This window comes from Urtica dioica, chromosome 12 (assembly GCF_054948205.1).
Source record: "Urtica dioica subsp. dioica isolate 48M chromosome 12, U.dioica_male_clone48M_v1_H2, whole genome shotgun sequence".
In the NCBI taxonomy this organism is placed as follows: Eukaryota; Viridiplantae; Streptophyta; class Magnoliopsida; order Rosales; family Urticaceae; genus Urtica; species Urtica dioica.
Window position 1 is genome coordinate 22,044,740 of NC_142767.1, and position 20,701 is coordinate 22,065,440.

Consider the following 20,701-nt stretch of genomic DNA (forward strand, 5'->3'; position numbering starts at 1 on the left):
CAATGTACCCCGAGACGAAGCCGACGAAGATCCAGCTCGTGAAGTTGACGGCGGTTGCCGGCGGCATCATCGAGGTGGCTCCGAGGAGGACGGGCATGTGGACGAGTCTGATCCACTTTTGGGCCGGGAAGGCCTTGTGGGCCAGCCAGACGAGGAGCGGGGCCACCGCTCCGACGAGGAAGAACCAGTTGACGCGGCCGTACTCGCCGAGGTCCCCGAAGATCCTGCGCGGGCCCACCAGGCCCCAGATCACCGACGCGTCGAAGAAGACTCGGTCCATCGGACACGTCCACGGGCTGCCGTCGGGGAGGGCGTTGGTGTCGCAGAGGTGAGGGATTTCGTCCATCAGCCACCACGCCGTGCCTGTGTACACTAGCACCGCCAGTAGAGTTCCGACAACCTGGGAAACCGAAGAAGAAGAAGAAGGAAAAAAAAATCGAGTTCGGATTCGTTTACGATGGAAATTCAAAATTTTGAGAAAAATGGGAGGGAAAATCAATTCTCTTTCGTGTTTGGAAGGAAATTTTGAGGGGATTAGAATGAAATCTTGTTTTTCAACACATTTTTCTTCCAATTTCCCTCAATCGAAACAACACAAGGAAAAACAAAAGAGAAATTGCATCAACTATCACCATTTGTATAAATACAATTTTACTCTCAAAATTGAGGTCAACAATTTATGTCAATGGTTGACATAAATGTCAACAATAGACGTCAATTGTTGACATCTATATCAATAAATAGAGAACCAAAAACTCACAGATGTCAACAATAGATGTCAATTGTTGACATCATGTTGAGGGTAAAATGGTATTTGTACAAGTGACTTACTAGTAATTTTTGCAAAATTAAGCTTTTGGTGGGAAATTAGTAAGAACTTATCGAATGGCGGTAGTTGATGCAACTTCTCAAAACAAAATAGAAAAAAGCTAATAAGAGTAGAGAAGGAGTTGATACCTGAGCCATGAACATTGATCTTGGTGGAATCTTCATGTAGTGACCGAGCTTGAAGTCGGCTAAGAATGTCAGAGCTTGAGCCATGCTGATGTAACCGTAGACCTTGAAGCACATGTTAGCCACAGGGTATTCCGGGTATATGTATCCGATGATGTATTCCGTGATGATGTTCAAACCCGGTTGCTATTAAGAAACCGAGCAAGTTAGAACTCCACTACTATTGTTATCCTTTTTTTATTAGTTCTTATGTACCTGGTTTGTGGTGGCTTGAATGATCCCGATTGGGAGAGTGAAGAAGATCGCGATCGCACAGGCGAGCAAAACGCCCCACCAAGGAAGCTGGAGCGAGAGGTTGTAGTATTGGCAGGTGAAGATTATGAGCGCGATGTTTGCCACGAGGATCACGACAAACCACCAAGTCGGAACTGTTTTGTAACTCTTCATCAGCTTCGCGTGGATGTCCATCTTGTTCTTGCCTCTGAACGCCTTCGAGGTCTGGCTCCACAAGTCCCTGCCAACCCGAAAAAACACACAAGTCAGTAAAACACAATCCCAATACCGAGTTTTTTTTTTTTTTTTTTTTCGGGTGATTTTTTTACCTTCCATTGAAGAGCATGACGTGAACGAGCGTGGCGGTGAGAGTGGCGAACCCAAGCCCGTAAGTCATGGCGAAGAAGGTGCTCATGTTGACGGGCCCGTTCTGAGAGTAGGTGTTCCGGTCGAGTCGGAACTTGTCGTCGATGATCTCCAAGATATCGTAGCGAGAGCCGTTGGACGTGAAGAGGTGGCTCGAGAAGATGGGAAAAGTCTTGGCCTTGTAAGCGTCGATGAAGTAAGTGATCGGAGTCATGACGTACATGATGAGAGCGAACCCGACCGCGATGTTGGCTGTGGCGAACCACGGGCTCGCCAACGGGCTTCCGAGGTAGGACGAGATTGTAGCCCAGTCGACGCCGAACGAGCCGAGGCCGAGCCCTTCCATTCCCGACCCGATCTGCTGGACCCGAATGGACTTCGGGGCGATCCAGCAGACCCACGAGAACGAGGTCAGCATGAGGAAAAAGTAGCCGGGGAGAATGTAATACGCGAAACTTCCGACCAAAGTCAGAAGGAAGAATTGGGTTCGGCTCGTGCTTCCCTTGGCTCGCTTCTCGTTGTCGTGAAGAGCTCTGTGTCCCATAACAGTGTGTTAGTCTTTTTTTTTTGGGAATTTAAGAGAGATGGTTGTTTTTTTATTACCTGAATAAGGAGACCTGAACCAGATTTGAAGGCCACCACATCTCAGCTGGCTCTACAAGGTATCTTCTGAACAAACCAGCCCATCCAAACCCCAATACCTGTGTGGATTGAATTCGTTACTTGAAATTGAATACAACACCATATTGATCATCTGAACCAAAACCTTTTGTTTATTTTGTTTTATTTTATTATATTGTATAACTATAAATCAACTTATTCTTTGTAGCTCTATGTCTGTCACCATCATTCTTTTTTATTCCTTAATAACCCAAAGATCCAAACTTTATATCACACTGTAAAAACCTAAAAAAAAGGAACACAAAAAAGGGGAAACCTTGTCTTCTTCTTCTTCTTCAATTTTTATTTTTCACACACCCTCACACAGAAACCCATTAAAAGTTAAAATTAATAATAATTCATGACACAACAAACAAACATCTCTATCATCACTCACAGTCCAAAAGCTAATTATTTATCATAAGAAAGCACACGTACCTGAGTGGTGATCATGACAAGGAATGCCGGAAGAAAAGTGAGATCTCTCCGGTAAAGGAGTTTGACGGCGGTGAGGATATGGGTAGCGTAGACAGTTCCGGCGCCGGAGTTTGCGAATATGGTGATGAGAACGTGTTCCTTGATGTTAAACGGACCGGGATTGAGAGAGAACTCGAAATTCGTTCCGGCGAAGATCGTCTTCTTCGGGACAGCTCTGGCCATGAGGTGGCCCAGAGGCACGACGGCGATCTGGGCGGAGATCGACGTGATTATCAGCGGCTGAGTTCTGTACCAGAAAAACTGGTTCACAAACGACAAAAGCACGCACGAAGCCACTCCGAGGACCCACATACGGAAAGTCGTCGCCGGCATTGTCGGGTCGTCGGTCTTCGGCACCGTCAGGTCCACCTGCTTCACCGGACATCGCTCATTCTCGTCGCCGTCGTCGTACGAGTTCGGGCTCGGCGGCGATTGCTCGGCCATATCTCTATCCACCTTATGCTAGTATGTTTTACAGAGAGAGTGAGAGAGAATAGGATTGGTGGTTTTTAATATATTATATCATCGGTGAGGTATTTATATACTAATAAATGCTTTGCTTTACTCGACTTTACGTAGTAATTAAATTAACGGATTTCATAAGATGCGCGCGCGCGTGTGTGAGAGAGATATGATTCGTCGAACTTTTGAATGAGATTCCTTCTTCTTAGGAATCCAAGTTGATTTAGAATAATTGTTTTTAAACTTTAAGAGATTTATTTTTCTATTTTTAAGTCGTATTTTCTAGGTTTAAGAACGGGAAAAATAAACAAAAAAATGTGGAAATTGAGTAAATCACTCATGAAAGCCAATTTGTTGCATACTTCAATTTCCACATTTTTTAGGGTCATTATTTCTAATATTTCGTGGGAGATTGTGTTGTGATGATAGCCAGCTAAGGGATTGGCTGGCTTAATTATGGAATAGTTTTATTAAAAATCACAAACGATACTTGTCTGAATCTTACTCTTTAAAAGAAAATCACTTGCCAATATTTATGGTCAGAGAGAATTGTATATTTTTCAAATAAATGATTGCCAATATTGCGTTTTTTTTTGGGGGGGGGACTATCCGTGTGTCAACAATTTCCTAATTTCTTCATGAACAACCCTCATTCAACAGTATACATGCATTCCTAATAACCATACTCAAAAGAATTATTTAAAGCAAATTAATGAGTAAATATTTAATGGAATGAAAAGGAACAAGTAAAGTGGAATAAAAGCGCATTTTCTTTTCAATCTCTTTGGACGCATTTAGTATGAGTTTATCTTATTTTGTTGATTCTTTTGGTTCTTTCCCATAATCTCTATTGTGTCACATTCACTATATTATCATTTAGATTATGATTGGATGTATAATGTAAACGCACAAACAATAAACAACAATATTTGGTCAAGAAAAGAAAGAAGGATATGAACATTAATGTGGTTAAGATTTAGAATTCCCAATCTTTATCTTATACCTATATTACAATAAATAAATAAAAACACAGTAACCTTTTTTTATTTTCCTTATCCATACTACACCTAAAATTCCTCGTTTATTTTTGAAATTTATAACTAAAGCATTCCAAACATCACGTTTGAGATATAGCCAACGTTTGGAAACCTATTAAAAAATAGTCAAACAGATGAGGTGACACTTAAATAAACCATTTAAATTTTATGTTTTGTCCTTCTAGTCGTTTTTTTTTCACTACTTTCTCCCTTATACAGTTTTTTTTTTTAATCAAAACTTCGAAAATCCATATCTTCCTCATATGAACTCGAAATTTGGTGATTTCAAATCCTACGGATTCGTGACGAGAAGAGTTTCAAATATAGACTCATTGTGTTGGATGAAAAATCATGTCTACTACTGTAGAATTCCGTCGGAGTTCACCATTAGTACATTAATTGTCGAGTTAATTTTAAATTATTTACATTTTTTTGTTAATTATAACATGTTTAATATAATAATATTTAAGTCAAATATAATTTTCATTAGCTATTTTCTTAAATATTTACAAACGTTGCCTGCATCTCAATTTTATAGTTTAATTGCTTTATTTTTCTACGTAACCCCACATGCTATAAATAAAAAGCCAAGATTCTCAATTTGACTCGGACTTTCGGCTCACCTATATAAGTATATGTCTATCAACTTGATAAAAAAATTTGGTCTTTGTTATTACTGTATTTTCACACAATATTAAACTTGGAATTTCAGACATCGTATGTAACGCAAGTGGTCCTAAAACCAGGCTAACTCTATATAGTCCACCATTTTTTTGAATTATTAGTTCCAAGTTGATATAGACTATAGTTGATATCTTGTGATCGAAATCCAATGGTGTCATTCACAATCAATATTAAGCCATTTACTCTAAAATGTGGGTTGTCATAGTTGACTTCTTAAATCCACAATGTAGACGCACAAAACATTCAAACCACCATTTCGGTCCAACTTTATCACTTACCAAATAACAATCACATTTGCTTCTTCTGGATATACCACCTCTAAAAGTGCTTCTCTATATATATACCTAAAAATATCATATACTTATCGTTAATTAGATTAAATATAAGTTATTGTTAATTATCATAATAAAACATGCCTATTTTTTTGTCAATTTTATCAAACACTAAATTTACTTGTTCTCATAGCAAACAGTTATTTTAAAAACATTTATCAAGCGGCTATATGTTTTTTACAATAGCAATTTTCTTCCTATAGCACAATATAACGCTATTTTTCTTAAAGTACACACTAGTATGAAACTAGCCCGATAAGCCATGAATTTCGTCTCCATTACCACTCATATACGAATTAAAACCATCACTAGAAAGCAAAGATACTGGGCAAGCAATTTGAGAAAACCGCAAGAGCATCTCCAATACCAACATCGCTTCGGCGTAACTTATACATCATTTTTTAGTTTTACACCAAATGATGTGTGACGCGTATCTTACACCAAATAAAATATTATGTTTTTCTTAAAGGACATCAAAGGAAAATTTTATTAATAAAATGCTTTAGGCTTTTTAAATATATTTATAATTAAAATATTTATTTTTTTAATTTATATAACATACTATAATATCAATGATCTCTTGTCAAGTTGTTGTTAATACTTGAAAAGGACCAGAGAACATAACCAGTCTTAAGTAAACACTAATGATTCGCAGATCTTGATTAGGAATAGGAATACGGTTAAACTCATCTTTCACATTTAAAGTTATCATTTGACTGACCCAAAGCGTTTACTATGTTCAGTCTTTGAATTAAACGACACACACACACATTGTGTCACTTTCGGGAAAATGAGTGATGAGTAGAGAGGGGTAGCCAATTTAGTCAACACGGCCATAAATCATGGGGTAATAAATATCTTTTTTATATTAAAAAAAAAAAAAAAGCACTACAAGAAAACATCACAAGAGATATAACCACAAAAGTACACAAAATGCTTTGTACACTAGATCTGCCAGTATGCAAAACCTGACCTACATTGCGCCTAAAAAACTTGCCAAATTCTAATTTGGTAGTCCTCATCAGTCTCAAAAGGCAATTAAAATCACGCTTTGTCCGATTTTTTTTCCGGGCATTTTACATTATTTGAGATGAGAACAAAACCGAACCAATGATATGCACGAAGACAAACTCAGGCCAGCAATCATGTTCTAGACAAAATGTACACCTTTGTATGTCAAAAAAAAAAAAAAAAAAAAAAAAAAAAAAGCAGCGACATAATCCCTTGCACTGCAATTCATCGAGCTACTGATAATGATTATCTAGAGAGTACCAAAGGAATAAATATCTGATGATGATGATGATAATAATAATGATGATCCCTAAAACATGATATATTTATCAGCAAAGCAGGTTTGCCTGAACATGCATGACCTCTTCTCCTATTTCCAGTGATTCAGATCTCCAAATCACAAGACTAATTCTAGTTTCTCGAAACTATCGGAAGAAAATTATATGAAACTGGAACGGATAATGAAAGAGCCTCAGCCTCGGGAATTTGAATCCACTGCAATGAATTATGATGAAATACACTAGCCGTATCCTTCGCTAATGTAATGTCATAGACGATAACTATCCACGGCGAAGATCATAATCATAGGAAGCACAAACTAAATCAGGCGCAAATAAATTAAGACAGGTCTGAGCATGGTCAAGTCTGTATAACAAGTACTAACAAAGTACACACAGGCAGATTGATAAGTCCGAAATAGAATAAAGTTATTGCTAACAATTTTCTATTTAAAAAAAAAAGTAAATAAAAGGGCTTTTAAAAATCTAGAGAACGCCGCGAAATTATCGAAACCACACGAATGACCGCGAGACTGTTGTTTAGCCACTCAATCTCACAACCTCCCCGAACGAGCAAAGTCCTACATACGATACAAGAGCCCGTTTATATATTATAGCGCAGCCGATAATAGATATTAGATTTTTGTCTGTGGACGTGTCTCGTTAAAAAAAAAAAAAGACGGCGGGATCGAGTGGGGATTTAGAAGTTTGCGTTAATTAATCACCTTGAGAGAAACCCGCGTAAATTAATCAACGCTTTCCACGATGTGTGCCACCCGACCTCGCACCAGGATAGCGAGCGAATTGCAACCTTAAACAAACCGAGTCGCGGTCATGCTCGTCGAATTTATAACCTGCAAAATCGAGCTCCACTAATTTACGGCGTGACTCGCGGGCACACAAGGCAGTGCAACAAAAAACGTCGACCTTTTTCTTTGCCTCTCGGTATATAAGTAAATAAACAGACGCGGACGAACTCTCAACTCTCAAGGGGGCTAAAAAGTAAAAATAAAAAAGAGTATACTCTGCCACTCATATCCTGAACCCAAAAAGACGCCTCAGTTACGAGAAGAAAAAACAGGCCTAGTGAAGTCGGTAAATTAAGGTCTACCTTGGCGTAATCGAGGGTTTCATTGCACATAGAATTTATAAAACAAAAGGCTAATCGGTCTTGCCCATTTGACTAGTGTAACTGAAAATTCGCCAATCCCCAGGAACTCAACCGAACCTAATTTTGCACCAGGCTAATACATCGCACGCAGAATTATAAAAATATATATCAATCGATGCCGTGGATGACAAGGAGTTATTTATCTTATTGACACGGCTCAGTTACGAGAATGAAAAATAAAATTAAAAAGGTATATGAACTACATAAACCAAGGTCTACCATGACGTGATCGAGAGTTTCGTTGCATGCAGAACTTTAAAAAATATATATAGATCGATGTTGTGGATGACACAGATTTTTTTTTTTTTTTACACGGCTCAAACAGGTCCTGCTTCATTTGAGTGGCAAGGCTTACCAATATTCGATATTGCGTATTTGACTACTGTAACTGGCAATTCGTCAATCCCCATGAACTCAACAGAAAAATTATTTGCACCAAGCTAATACGGTGTGCGTTCTAATAAGCGTAAACATAAGACATATCTACAAGAATATTCAGTCTCGTTTCTCGTTAAATATATCAGTAAAGATGGTCAAGAAGTCAAATTATATACGACCTGGACCTTGAGCTCTACGCTTTGATTGCAAAATAGAAGTCGGAAGTTAGTATTTCTAAAAAAAGGTGAAAGGGGCCTAAAAATAACGGGAACGTTGGAAAGGGTAGAAGAACTCAAATTCTGATAGCTTACCCTGGACAAACACATGTCAGGAATGATAGAAGTTTGTAATTAAGTGATTGTTTTTTTCTATATTAGAATGCGATGATGATATTTCAACCTCCAACAGTATGGTGGTATCGGTTTAAATTCGCGAACACACAACTCGGCTGACGTCACAGTTTCAATTTAAACCACAAAAATGCCATTAAATATTTATAGACGGTTTCAATTACTCTAAATGCCTTTCATACTTTCATCCAGTAACCATGCTAGCAATCCAATATGCATTTGACACGTGATGCTCAGAAGTATAGTCCTCATAACAAACAAGATAGTCCTCCTAATTGAGATATATATATTTAATTTAATACTTTTAGTTTCTCCATCATATGTATCTAATGTTACTTTAGTTACTGCAATGCATAGTACCACAAATTTCATAAACCCAGTTACTATTGCCACTAACTTCCAAAACCAGACAACACTGGGACATAAAAGACCTTCGAAAGAATGTACACACTCACCTTGTAAGGCATCCATGGCAGTCGCTGCATGGGCTGGGCTCAGAAAATCAACAAAGCAAAGGACAAGAGGGTCTCCTCCGGGCTGCACATTTCGGATATCGCAAAGTCAATCAGCTAATCTTTGCCAACACCAAAATATATAAAAATGATAAATAATCGAATCATTCACATGCGGAGGAGTGTCGACTTACGTGTCTTGATTCCTTGCTTACGAGTCTCACGTCTTTGTAACCCACGAAAGGACGGAAGATATCTGTTAAACTCGGTGAAGGGACAACACAAGACCAGAAAAAAAAATGTGAATTAAATGAATTTAGAAACTCTAACATAGCTGGTTCGCGTATGGTACAAGATTTTTCGGGGTCACTCGTGCTTTGGGATTTTCCGGGGCTATTGCCAAACACGTTTTTAATAAATAGTGATACTAATATTATAGTTTCTTTTATTTAATAAAATAAAATAAAAAAGATACGAGCTACTTCGCGGCGTGTACAGTTGGGAGGCAAACCCTCGACATAGAGAGTACTGCTAGCATCAGGAGGAAGGGAAATCTCGTGTCTTCCGGCCCCAAATCCGAGTGACCTGTCTTTAACAGGTGGCCCGTGGTCAATGCTCGCAACTCGCGGGTCTTCAATGGGGCGACCCGGCATTCCACCACCACCACCCATGGGTCTCGCGGGTGGTCCTCCACCGCCGAACGATGGGGCTTGCTGAAACAAACATTGTATTCTGTCAGTGACCTCGAAAGAGCGAAAACAAAATATATATTGGGGTAGAATTTGATCGAGTCTCCAGGTAATTCTAGAGACCCGGGTTTCTTGTCAAGAATTCAATACAAAAATGATTCGATAACATACATTCTCAGGTGATTCTCTCCTAATTATACTCTAATACAACTTCTTATAATACTATATTAACCCCTCAACTACGTATTATTATCTAATATCCTAATATCCTAAAACTCTGGACACCACGGTTATCGAAAGAGTAAAAATTAGGGCTGGGCGATGATGATTTACCGTGCTGCGTAAATAACGATCGTACGATGCATTGATGGACTCGGTATCTCTTGCCCCGCGCATTGCTCCTCCTCTGTCGTCTTCGCGTGGAAAATAGGCCGGAAGATCGTGGCTTCCAGCCCCGTCTATATGTAGAAGAAAGGAACATCATATGAGCTTATGGATTGTAATGCCAACATGAGATTCATAAGTACACAGACACAAAGATGCATATGTATGACAGAAAAGATGCCAATCATAATGCAATTATTGTACAAGTGACTTACTAGATTCGTTACTTCAAGAGACAAGCATGAAGATCTTTGTGGATATTTTCTTAAAATAAATTCGAAATTATTTGATTTTTATTCATGAACTACTAAATTAATATACTGTTAGTGAAAATTAAGCATCGCAAACACGAATTTCTGCAGAAATTGAATCAATTTTCTACAAAAAACCAGACAGACGACGATTTCTACAATTCAACGCCCATAAGAACTAATCATTTGCTATAGGCGTGAGCTTTTCAATAACGAATTCGCAACCCTGCCTCCTTTTTGTAAGCAACAAAACAAGTTCCAAACTTTGGACAAGCAAAATGAAAAACCCTAGCTCCAATCGATCAAATTCGAAAGTGAAACCGGAAACAGCCGAGAGGAGTTATAACGTACCGTAATCGGGGCGAGGGCGCTTCGCGGGCATCGAAGGGATCGCCGACGGCGGCGGTGGTTGCCGAGCCTCGTTGTATCTCCAATACGAGTCCGCCATTAGAGATAGAAGAAGAAGGAAGAAATAGATCAGAGAAAATGAAAACGAATTTCACAACAGAACGAATCCCCTTTTGGTTTGATCAGTAATACTCATCAGGTATGTGTGATTCTTTTTTCTTTCTTTCTTTTAGACAAACAATTTACATGAATATTATCATCTCTAATGCCACTTTACTTTAATCAATTATAAATCAAATTTTTACGAATCCGTTAATAAATGAGTTGGGAAGAAACCATTATACTCTTAATAAAATCGGTCACAAAATTACTAAATTTCGTGACAATTAAATCACAAATTTGACAAATTTTTGTGACGGATCATAATTTCGTGACAAATTGATCACGAATTTCGCGATTAATATATCACAAAATTATTAAATTTCGTGATCAATTTGTCAAAAAATCCAGTAATTTGCTCATTGATTTTATTAAAGGTATAACCGTTTTTTCACAATTTATTTACTAATAGATCCGTAAAAATTTACTTATATGTTGATTTTGATAAAGTGGCGATGAAAAGGTAAGACTCATGTATATATTTATTTTTTAAGATTCATTCTTACTTTACTTATATATTATATATTGTTTATCCAATCATATTTCATTGCAAACATTTAACTACAATTTACAAGGTTTAATCAGATTAATTAGTCTATTTTGTTTTTGTGGTTTATAACAAGTTTATCTGTCTTTAATTATAGTTAGATATTTTAACTTTTTTTCGTACATTTTAGTCTCAGTTTTAAGGTATTTGTCATATCAATTAAAGTTTTCTTTTTTTTCTGATAAATTTAACCTGATATAATATGTCAAAAATAATTCTAAAATAAATCTAAATTCATTTATAAAAATATATAAATAAAAGCAACTATAATTAGTTATGATGCTGATAATCATTCTATGTCTTCGTAAGCCAAAAGACGTTATCAGATGAGAGGTCGAAGTCCTACACACCAACAACCTCGATTTATTCCAAGACATCTGCTATCCAAAATAATTATTTTCTATTTTATACAATAGTTGAAAGACTATACAAGTCTACTTGACTTTTAGAGAAAAACAACATAAAGAAAATAAATATATATATATATCTTCAATAATTCTTCACCTAATGTATTGTCTTGACTCGCATCTTCTTTGAAACTTCTCCGAGCATATAGCTTTTGTTTTGCAAAGATTTCTGTTTATATAAATCGCTCCTCTTCAACCACTTCTGATCATCATCACCACATAGAATCTCCTTAAAATAATAATATTAATTTGATTGATATATCATATATCGTACATAGCTTCCGGTCAATGGCGGAGAAAATCAATGATCAAGCGACCTATAACTGCAGAAATTGCCGGAACCCGATCGCCTTTGGAAGCGACCTTCTCTCCAAGAAATACTACGTATTGTACACACAATTTAATTTTTAATTATTTGCCTTTTAAATCTTTCATGATTCATGATATATATATCATGTATGTATATATAGGCAAAATCTGGGTCTGCATATCTGTTCTCTCACGCCATGAACGTGATAGTGGGACAGAAAGAGGAGAGACAGCTCATCACCGGATTTTTTAACATCGCCGAAATCTATTGCTGTAATTGCAGAGAAGTGCTTGGATGGAAATATGTGACGGCCTTCGAAGATTCGCAGAAGTTCAAAGAAGGAAAGTACATCATTGAGACTGCCAAGATAGCCAAGTTGTACTGATCATAATATATGGCTTTTAATAAAATGATAACAACTCTTGTTGATGATAGTTATTAAAATAGTATCATCTAGTGGGATTTGGATAATATAATCTGTACTGTGTGGTTTGGTGTCCAAGTAATTTCTAGTCATGACTTTGTTGTTCTATATCGCTTGCACTTCGATTTGGATCTATGCAAGTTGTGTTTATTTTATTTAGCCTCTTGTTGTACACATGGTCCTCTTTCAAACTCTAGCCTCTGTAAATCAGAAAAACTGCCTATAGCCAGTTTTTTTATAATTTCCTTATATTTCATTATTTCCGTTTGTATAAATAAAAAGGCAAATTAGTCTAATAAATATTGTCATCTAAGCCTATTGGCTATTTCCCTAAAAAATGTTAAATGTATGCTAAAAACAAAATCTATAATTTCATTTTGGCTATAAATCTACACTGCCCTTTATTTATTTTATAGTATTAGCAACTAACATGTTCATGTAGTAGAATTAAACGGTGTGTATACGTGGTTGTTACGTCACGCACATCTTGCGTGCGTGATCCCACTATCACGAGCCAACCGACCAAGTCTTTCAAAAATAATTAGAATTTTGTAGAAAGGCCCTTTCCAAAAAAACTATTGTACTCTTAATAAAATCGATCACAAAATTACTAGATTTCGTGATAAATAAATCACGAATTTGACAAATTTTCGTGACGGATCATAATTTCTGACAAATTGATCACGAATTTCATAATTTCGCGGTTAATATGTCACAAAATTACTAAATTTCGTGATCAATTTGTCAAAAAAAAAAATCCAATAATTTGCTCACTGATTTTATTAAAGGTATAACAGTTTTTTCACAATTTATTTACTAATAGATCCGTAAAATTTTACTTATATGTAGATTTTGATAAGTGGTGATGTAAGGGTAAGATTCATGTAAATATTTTTTTTTAAGATTCATTCTTACTTTACTTATATATTATATATTGTTTACCCTGTAAAATTTCATTGAACATTTAACTACAATTTAAAAGGTTTAATCAGATTAATTAGTCTATTTTGTTTTTGTGGTTTATAACAAGTTTATCTTTCTTTAATTATAGTTAGATCTTTTTAACTTTGTTTCTGTTAAAGTTGATGTAAAAACTCGGTGGGTTTTTTGGTGACTTGTACATTAAGGAAGGCTCTTGAGTTAAGTAGGGGCTTTATGGTAATGTAACTCTGTCTGGACCTGGTATATAAAGGTTCGATAGAGATAGGAAGTTAATTTTTTGAATTCATTCGTTACAAAGTGGGAATTGGGGAAAAACAGAGTAGAGACGTTTAGGCATTGGGAAACACGAGAGAAAAAAGAGAGGAAGTAATCGAATCAACTTTTGATCGATTACTTGAGAGTTCTTGAGTGTTGTACAATTGTATTCGGATCGTCTTTCTGGTAAATCTCCGGACGATTCTCAGAGCGTTGTTGGTTAGTGGAGCAAAGCTGGAGTAGGTCGTATTTTGACCGAACCAGGGTAAATTTGTGTGTGTCGTTGTGTGTGTGTTTGTTCTTCGTCATTGTTGTCAAGATTCCGCAACCAGGTTCAACAGTTTCGTACTTTTTAGTCTCAGTTGTCATATCAATTAAAGTTTTCTGATAAATTTAACCTGATTTAATATGTCAAAAATGATTCTAAAACAAATATAAATTCATTTAAAATAATATATAAATAAAAGCAACTATAATTTTCGTATATAATTTAGACATTATTAATAACACGATTGATTATGTACTCAAGACATTGGCGGTTATAACTCATTTCTACGAAAATGTAATTAGTGGAATCCCCTGTCACTAAGAGAGTTTGATTTGAAGAAAGGCAATGGGAGGTTTGATACATTGTGGAGAGAGAGAGAGAGAGAGAGAGAGAGAGAGAGAGAGAGAGAGAGAGAGAGAGTTTTGTATCTAAAGGTTATTTGTTTATAATCGCGATAAGTTTTACTCTATTTGAAATTAGGTTGGCTATGACTAATCATAATATTTGTTGCCTTGTCACCTCAAACGGCTCGGTCTTTTATAATAAAAAGATCTATTTCAATTTATATTATTGGACTTCAAACTTTCGTCACTTCAGATTAGATGATAATAAAAAAAAAATAATAATAATAATAGAAATTGTCATATCTATCACCATTTCAATAACATTTTCTAATAATCCACTAAAAACTAATTTTGATAAAAAATACTATTTGATTTTATATGAAAAACCCAAAATATATTTCACTTTAATATTCCTTACATTTTGATCAAAAACTAAAACTCAATTAATATTTATCTTTATTAATTATATTTCCATTTAATTGATTTTATTTCTCTTTCTCCCTCCCTAACCAAGTTTATTCAAAATCTCAGTCTCACCGATTTCTCAAAATAAATATAAATATTAATTGTTTTGGATTTTGATCAAAATATAAATAATATTAAAGTTAATGATATTTTGGATTTTTCACGCAAAGTCAAGTAATATTTTTTGCCAAAATTATGTTTTAGTCGATTATTGGAAAATGTTATTGAAATTGGGGTGGATATAACAATTTCTCTAATAATAATAATAAGTAATACGAACAAGAAAGAAATTAATTGAATGGCCTTAGGTCTTTTATTAGGCAGATACACTAAGAACATTAATCAAAGAAAAACGACTCAGGGAGCTCGAGATTTAGCAAGTGTATGCGAAAGAAAGTAATCCTCATTTTTGGGCCGGAAATCTCTATTTTATAGTCTTCAATGAGGTTTTCAAGCTCCGTTTCTTCAGAGGACACGTTGTTGTTGATATAGTCTGGGTTTACTGGGCTGGTTGAATCAGTTTTACTCATGACGATTAAATTTTCTCAACATTCTCAAATTAATAATTATTTATAATTCTAACAAGTCTGCTATCCAAAAATAAATATAGATCTTTGATGATACTTCACCTAATGTACGCATCTTCTTTGAAACTTCTCCGCTCTTTATATAAATCGCATCTCTTCAACCACTTCTGATCATTATCACCACATAGAATTTCTTTAAACTCGTGATATTAATTTGATTGATATATCATATATCACACATAGCTTCCGGTCAATGGCGGATAAAATCAATGATCAAGCGACCTATAACTGCAGAAATTGCCGGAACCCAATCGCCTTTGGCATCGACCTTTCCAAGAAATACTACGTATTGTTATTGTACACACAATTTAATTTTTAATTATTTGCCTTTAAATCTTTTCTGATGCATGATATATATATCATATATGTATATAGGGAAAATCTGGGTCTGCATATATGTTCTCTCACGCCATGAACGTGATAATGGGACAGAAAGACGAGATACAGCTCAACAACGGAGTGTTTAACATCGCCGAAATCTATTGCAGTAATTGCAGAGAAGCGCTTGGATGGAAGTTTGTGACGGCCTTCGAAGATTCGCAGAAGTTCAAAGAAGGAAAGTACATCATTGAGACTGCCAAGATAGCCAAGTTGTACTGATCATAATATGTGGCTTTAATAAAATAATAACAAATCTTATTGATGATATGATTTGTAGTCATGACTTTGTTGTTCTATATCGTTTACACTTCGGTTTGGATCTATGCAAGTTGTGTTTATTTAGCCGTGGTCCTCTTTCAAACTTTAGTCTCTGTAAATCAAATTGTTGTAAACGGTTTGCAAAAAAAAAAAAAAAAACCAATAAAAATATATTTAAAGCAAGTATATATTGGAACAAGCCATTAACTGATTGAGTCCACTTTAGTCCTTATTTAAACCGTTTTATTTTAAATTATACGTTTAAATTTCATAAATTTACCAAAAGAAAACAGGTAGAAAAATATAAAGGGTAAACTAGCAACGTAGCCATTTTGAAACGTGATTTTTGGTTTCTAGCCCACGTTTGGTAAATTTTTTAATCTAGTCATTTACTGAAATTTACAGCTATGAATTACCTAAAATACCCTTGTGATCAAATTTAATTGAAGAAAATAATAGCCAACGTTTGAGGGAATTCTAATCTACACGTGAGTGAAATTTGGTTAATTTGAATACATAAAAGGATATTCATTAATGTAATAAGAAAGGAAAGAAATATTAATTGATTGTAGAAGTCAACTAAATAAATGCGTATTGAAAATTTGATCGGCAAATTTACCATAATTAACAGAAATTAACAAAGCAGCGGAGATTAACAAAAAATTAGAAAGAAATAAATGCTCAATAACCAACTTTGCCAAATATAGAATTTTTTTAAAAATTCGAAATATATACACGTGTATTAACTTCGAAAATTATTAAATGCATATTAAAGGAAATGAAATAAATATCAATTGGTACACCATCGACAACTTCAAACTGGTGAGCATTGATCGGCTCTACCTGCACATATGTAAATTTACCATAATTAACAGAAATTAACAAAGCAGCAGAGATTAACAAAAAATCATAAAGAAATAAATGCTCAATAACCAACTTTGTCAAATATAGAATATTTTTTAAAATTCGAAATATATACACGTATATTAATTTCGAAAATTTTGGTTGATCAAACGTTGGCTACAAGTTTTTTAAGCCAAATTCTAGTAGATGATATTATAGTAATTAACATCTTACATAATTAAGACACGTCATCATTTTTTGCTATAGTGAAAATTTGGACGAAACGTTGGCTATATTACAATTTCAACGTATCAGGTGGCTTAGTTCGACTAATTTTTATTTTTAAAAAATTATATCAATTTGGAAAAAAACTTGCTCCCGCCAAAAACTCACTCCCGGTTTAATTAATGAGAAATTGAGAATGACTGTAACCTCCAAAGAAAAAAAAGGATCGAGAATAGGGATTGAGAACCTACGAACTATGGTTCATAGTCAGAAGCTGCGATCGTTTTTCTCATGGAGGCACGCCATTGTGGGTCGAGAGCTCAACCAGTCAAGTTGACAATAGTCTTCTAATGGAAAGAGTGGTAATCTTATGTTAGTATGGTCGGAGGAGCGTGAGTCTTAAGTTTTCTAAAATCTTCGAAGTCACAGATCGAGACTTCGAACCGTTTTCTTGCAAAATTAAATCGCATAGTGATCAAAACTTACCCTTTTTTTTCTCTCTCAAGTGCCCTACAACATAAGAGTCCCGATAAGCTTTCTACAAAAGAACTTGAGTTTTGAGGACATAGACGATGGCGAGAAGTCAATGGCGTGCGGCGGAATAATTTGGATGACGTGAAATTGATTTTTCGTGCGTGAAGAAGGAAAGAACATGGATAGTTGTCTACCTAGTGAATGGCGTGAAAATTTTCGTGCGTGAAGAAACAAAGAAGCATGAAGTGTATAGAGAGTGAAAATAGAGAAATAAAAAAAATAAGAGAATTTTCATTTAATAGCAATTTAGACAATTTAGGAACCCAAAAACTTAATTTTTCTAAAAAAATCCATGGCTTATTTTCAAATTTGATGCTAAACTCAAGTTTTTCTATGCAATAATCAGTTTGATGACGTGGCAAGCAAGTAGTAAATTAATTTATTTATTTTATAGTATTAGCAACTAACATGTTCATGTAGTAGAATTAAACAGTGTGTATACGTGGTTGTTAGGTCACGCACATCGTGCGCGCGTGATCCCACTATCACGAGCCAACCGACCAAGTCTTTCAAAAATAATTAGAATTTTGTAGAAAGGCCCTTTCCTTTTTTTTTATGATCAGTTTGATCCTTCAATAATGGCTTATTATTAATTATACAGTTCAATTCCACTCACTCAAGCAAACCATGTACAACACAACTCAGCGGTGACCGAGTGTTCTCGAAGGGTTAGTTTCAGTGAATCTTCAAGCTTTGCAATATACTTCCCAAAATTCACGATTTTAATGTAAATTCTCTACCAATTTTTTCGCATTTCGATTTATCAAATTACAGTCATCAAAGACCTGAAATTTTTTTTTTTTCTTTATTCCATATTTCTTTTATTATTATTATTGCACAGCTCACATCATAATCCACTCTCGGATCGCAAATTGCAATAGTAAAGTTCGATTTCCTATTTTCTGATTGTATATTTTTATAATATTATTAGGGCTTTTGGTGTTCTTGTGGTTCACTCTTCCATGCTTATCACGTCACGATCAACACTAAATTGAGACCTCTTTTTATTATCTTTCACATTTTTTTTTTTTGCCTTTCATCAATTTTCAAACCCTGTGATCCTACTTTGGTCCAACTCTAATCTTGCAAGTCATCTTTTTTTACTTTCTTCTTCAGAGATTTCTCAAGTCATCATTGATCTCGTTGTTAGGTGAAAGATAAATTCAATGCTCTTCTCTCTCTCTCTCTCTCTCTCTGCCTTGATTTTCTAATCTGGTTTCCTTTTTTCTTTTTTCTGGTTGATCGATCAGAAATTGCTTGTGTGGAATTCAATGGCGGATTTAGTGGGGCCCAGGCTGTACAGCTGTTGCAATTGCCATAACCACGTCGCTGTTCACGACGACATAATCTCCAAAGCTTTCCAGGTGAGTGAATGAGAGAAATCTGAAAAAGAAACCCTAATTATGAAATTGAATTTTGGGGATTTTGTTTAGGGGAGAAATGGGAGGGCGTTTCTATTCTCGCACGCGATGAGCGTCGTTGTCGGAGCGAAGGAGGATCGGCACTTGATGACTGGGGTTCACACGGTGGCGGACATATCGTGCTCCGATTGCGGCGAAATTCTTGGCTGGAAGTACGAGAGGGCTTTCGAGCCTTCCCAGAAGTACAAAGAAGGCAAGTTCATCTTCGAGAAGGCCAAGATCGTCAAAGAGAATTGGTAGATAGAAAAGAAAAACTCTGCTTCCTTTTCTTCTTCTGTGAATGTTGTTGATGATCAAAATCATGAATCAAACCGTGTCTGTAAATCAATCGTAATTGTTGCTGGCTTTGCGAGTGTGATTCTCTCATGTGTAAAAACTGTAAATAATGTGGATATTGTTATTACGACTCATTTCTTTGTTTGTTTTTGGGTTAAGAGAAACTGGTGTGTGAATTTAATTTTAAAATAAGCTACTAATATTGTCTGGTAATTACTTTAAAGTAATTTTCTGATCACTTTTTTTTTTTTTTTTTGGTTACTTATGAATATATTAGTATTAGGTAGGTGGAGCTTTCAGTTTTTGGCCTGATAAGGGAAAAAAAAAATGGAAGATTTGTAAAGAAAAAGTATTTGTTTTTTGCTTGAAAGACACGTTAATGTCTTCAGACAGAGTTCAACAACATTTTGGTTTTGTGTTGTATTAAATATTAATAAGCATAGAGGCTGGAGAATCGACGTGTTCTTTTTTCCGTCGTTTGTGTGCAAATGGCTCTCCCGTACTTGGTGTCACAATTACAGAAAACGACATGTTGAATCATGCCTCTCATTTTCCTATTTATTTTTTTATTTTCTTGCAACAACTCATCCTTTTATTTATATACATTTTCTATCCTTATTTTTTATTTCTATAATATATGTAAATAATTATATATATACATATATATTTCTGAACTGATATCATGTTTTTCATGCAATTTTCTCTTTGTTTCTTCATGCTTATGGTGTTTTTTCATACTTATTCTTCCCTATTTAAATTAAATATCATGTAAAATTTACAAATTAAGTAATAATGCAATAAACAGATAAAAAAAGATAATAATCCATTCTCTAAACGTTACGTATGTGCTTTCGAACACGATCAAATGGACGGGAAGGAAAATCATGTTCATTTTGAACCGAATTTCTTGTAGGCGTAGATGGATATATTTATTCTATACCTCGAGCAAAATATGAATTTTTTCGACAAAATTCAGAATTATCAAATTCAATAAAAAAAAAAATATAATGACTAAAGCTGGGCAAACGGAACGGAAGAAACCCAATTTTTGTTCCTACCGATAGTATTAATCGAATCGGAGATTATGTTCCTTCTCAGGGGCGGACCCAGGTGGTGGGCTCAAGTGGCCTAGGCCCCCCCTCAAAAAAAAAAAATTGGGCTAAACTTTTTTTTTTTTTTTTTTTTTTTTTAGCCTAATTTCAGTTTTGGCGCCCCTCTCCTTCCGAGTTTGGATCCGCCACTGTTCCTTCTGACAGTAAATTATGTTCAGGTAGTTCACATAACTAAAATTTCTGATATGTTCAAGTATTGTTCATTTGCATTTTTTAATTTTACAATAAGATATATTTTATGTTTTTTTTAATTGTTTGAATAGTGCCAAAAATCACGGAAAAAGTTACACTTTTAATAAGACGAAATTCCGATCCATAATATTCGAAAGCCCTCAATCCCGTTAAGAATCAAAATTCCGTCTGATTTTTTTTTTTTTTAGTAGGGG

General features: G+C 35.2%; 5 protein-coding genes across 7 annotated transcripts in view; 3 read left to right on the forward strand and 2 right to left on the reverse strand.

Moving 5' to 3' along the window:
* The window catches only part of LOC149380391 (oligopeptide transporter 6-like), a 4,139-nt gene extending 905 nt beyond the window's left edge, over window positions 1-3,234 (reverse strand). Inside the window, exons 1-6 of the mRNA XM_089604153.1 lie at window positions 2,692-3,234; window positions 2,197-2,294; window positions 1,557-2,126; window positions 1,210-1,468; window positions 958-1,140; window positions 3-400 (exon numbers count right to left, since the gene is read on the reverse strand). Coding sequence (XP_089460279.1) covers window positions 3-400; window positions 958-1,140; window positions 1,210-1,468; window positions 1,557-2,126; window positions 2,197-2,294; window positions 2,692-3,174 — 1,991 coding nt within the window. The 5' untranslated portion in view covers window positions 3,175-3,234. The remainder of the gene's footprint in view (window positions 1-2; window positions 401-957; window positions 1,141-1,209; window positions 1,469-1,556; window positions 2,127-2,196; window positions 2,295-2,691) is intronic.
* Window positions 3,235-6,835: 3,601 nt separating this feature from the next.
* On the reverse strand, window positions 6,836-10,809 carry LOC149380392 (nuclear speckle RNA-binding protein A-like). The gene is made up of 7 exons (XM_089603620.1): window positions 10,561-10,809; window positions 9,908-10,032; window positions 9,361-9,598; window positions 9,080-9,141; window positions 8,889-8,970; window positions 7,260-7,388; window positions 6,836-7,115 (listed from the first exon to the last, which is right to left on the reverse strand). Exons 1-6 carry the CDS (start codon window positions 10,655-10,657, stop codon window positions 7,285-7,287), a joined length of 708 nt encoding a protein of 235 aa, XP_089459746.1. The 5' UTR covers window positions 10,658-10,809; the 3' UTR covers window positions 6,836-7,115; window positions 7,260-7,284.
* A 945-nt stretch (window positions 10,810-11,754) lies between these two features.
* On the forward strand, window positions 11,755-12,576 carry LOC149380393 (Yippee family putative zinc-binding protein). The gene is made up of 2 exons (XM_089603334.1): window positions 11,755-12,054; window positions 12,141-12,576. The coding sequence occupies exons 1-2, from the start codon at window positions 11,959-11,961 to the stop codon at window positions 12,363-12,365; spliced, it is 321 nt and encodes a 106-aa protein (XP_089459460.1). The 5' UTR covers window positions 11,755-11,958; the 3' UTR covers window positions 12,366-12,576.
* Window positions 12,577-15,358: 2,782 nt separating this feature from the next.
* On the forward strand, window positions 15,359-15,926 carry LOC149380394 (protein yippee-like At4g27740). Its single transcript, XM_089604180.1, has 2 exons — window positions 15,359-15,551; window positions 15,641-15,926. The coding sequence occupies exons 1-2, from the start codon at window positions 15,459-15,461 to the stop codon at window positions 15,863-15,865; spliced, it is 318 nt and encodes a 105-aa protein (XP_089460306.1). The 5' UTR covers window positions 15,359-15,458; the 3' UTR covers window positions 15,866-15,926.
* A 2,138-nt stretch (window positions 15,927-18,064) lies between these two features.
* On the forward strand, window positions 18,065-19,367 carry LOC149380395 (protein yippee-like At4g27745). 3 transcript variants are annotated; one of them, XM_089604454.1, is made up of 3 exons: window positions 18,065-18,174; window positions 18,757-18,870; window positions 18,940-19,367. In XM_089604454.1, exons 2-3 carry the CDS (start codon window positions 18,778-18,780, stop codon window positions 19,165-19,167), a joined length of 321 nt encoding a protein of 106 aa, XP_089460580.1. In that variant the 5' UTR covers window positions 18,065-18,174; window positions 18,757-18,777; the 3' UTR covers window positions 19,168-19,367. The 3 variants fall into 3 exon arrangements, with proteins under 3 accessions (XP_089460580.1, XP_089460581.1, XP_089460579.1); XM_089604455.1 differs by having other exon boundaries at window positions 18,114-18,233; XM_089604453.1 differs by lacking the exon at window positions 18,065-18,174 and adding an exon at window positions 18,331-18,656.
* The last annotated feature ends 1,334 nt before the right edge of the window (window positions 19,368-20,701 follow it).

What these genes read in the sequence shown, in the direction of transcription:
- LOC149380393 (XM_089603334.1), top strand. Translation starts at nt 11,959, where the DNA reads ATGGCGGAGAAAATCAATGATCAAGCGACCTATAACTGCAGAAATTGC. An exon ending in TTCTCTCCAAGAAATACTAC is followed by an intron (nt 12,055 to 12,140) that starts GTATTGTACACA and finishes ATGTATATATAG; the next exon opens with GCAAAATCTGGGTCTGCATA.
- LOC149380394 (XM_089604180.1), top strand. Translation starts at nt 15,459, where the DNA reads ATGGCGGATAAAATCAATGATCAAGCGACCTATAACTGCAGAAATTGC. An exon ending in ACCTTTCCAAGAAATACTAC is followed by an intron (nt 15,552 to 15,640) that starts GTATTGTTATTG and finishes ATATGTATATAG; the next exon opens with GGAAAATCTGGGTCTGCATA.
- LOC149380392 (XM_089603620.1), bottom strand. Translation starts at nt 10,657, where the DNA reads ATGGCGGACTCGTATTGGAGATACAACGAGGCTCGGCAACCACCGCCG. An exon ending in ATCGTTATTTACGCAGCACG is followed by an intron (nt 9,599 to 9,907) that starts GTAAATCATCAT and finishes TGTTTGTTTCAG; the next exon opens with CAAGCCCCATCGTTCGGCGG. An exon ending in TAAGCAAGGAATCAAGACAC is followed by an intron (nt 8,971 to 9,079) that starts GTAAGTCGACAC and finishes CGAAATGTGCAG; the next exon opens with CCCGGAGGAGACCCTCTTGT.
- LOC149380395 (XM_089604454.1), top strand. Translation starts at nt 18,778, where the DNA reads ATGGCGGATTTAGTGGGGCCCAGGCTGTACAGCTGTTGCAATTGCCAT. An exon ending in TAATCTCCAAAGCTTTCCAG is followed by an intron (nt 18,871 to 18,939) that starts GTGAGTGAATGA and finishes GATTTTGTTTAG; the next exon opens with GGGAGAAATGGGAGGGCGTT.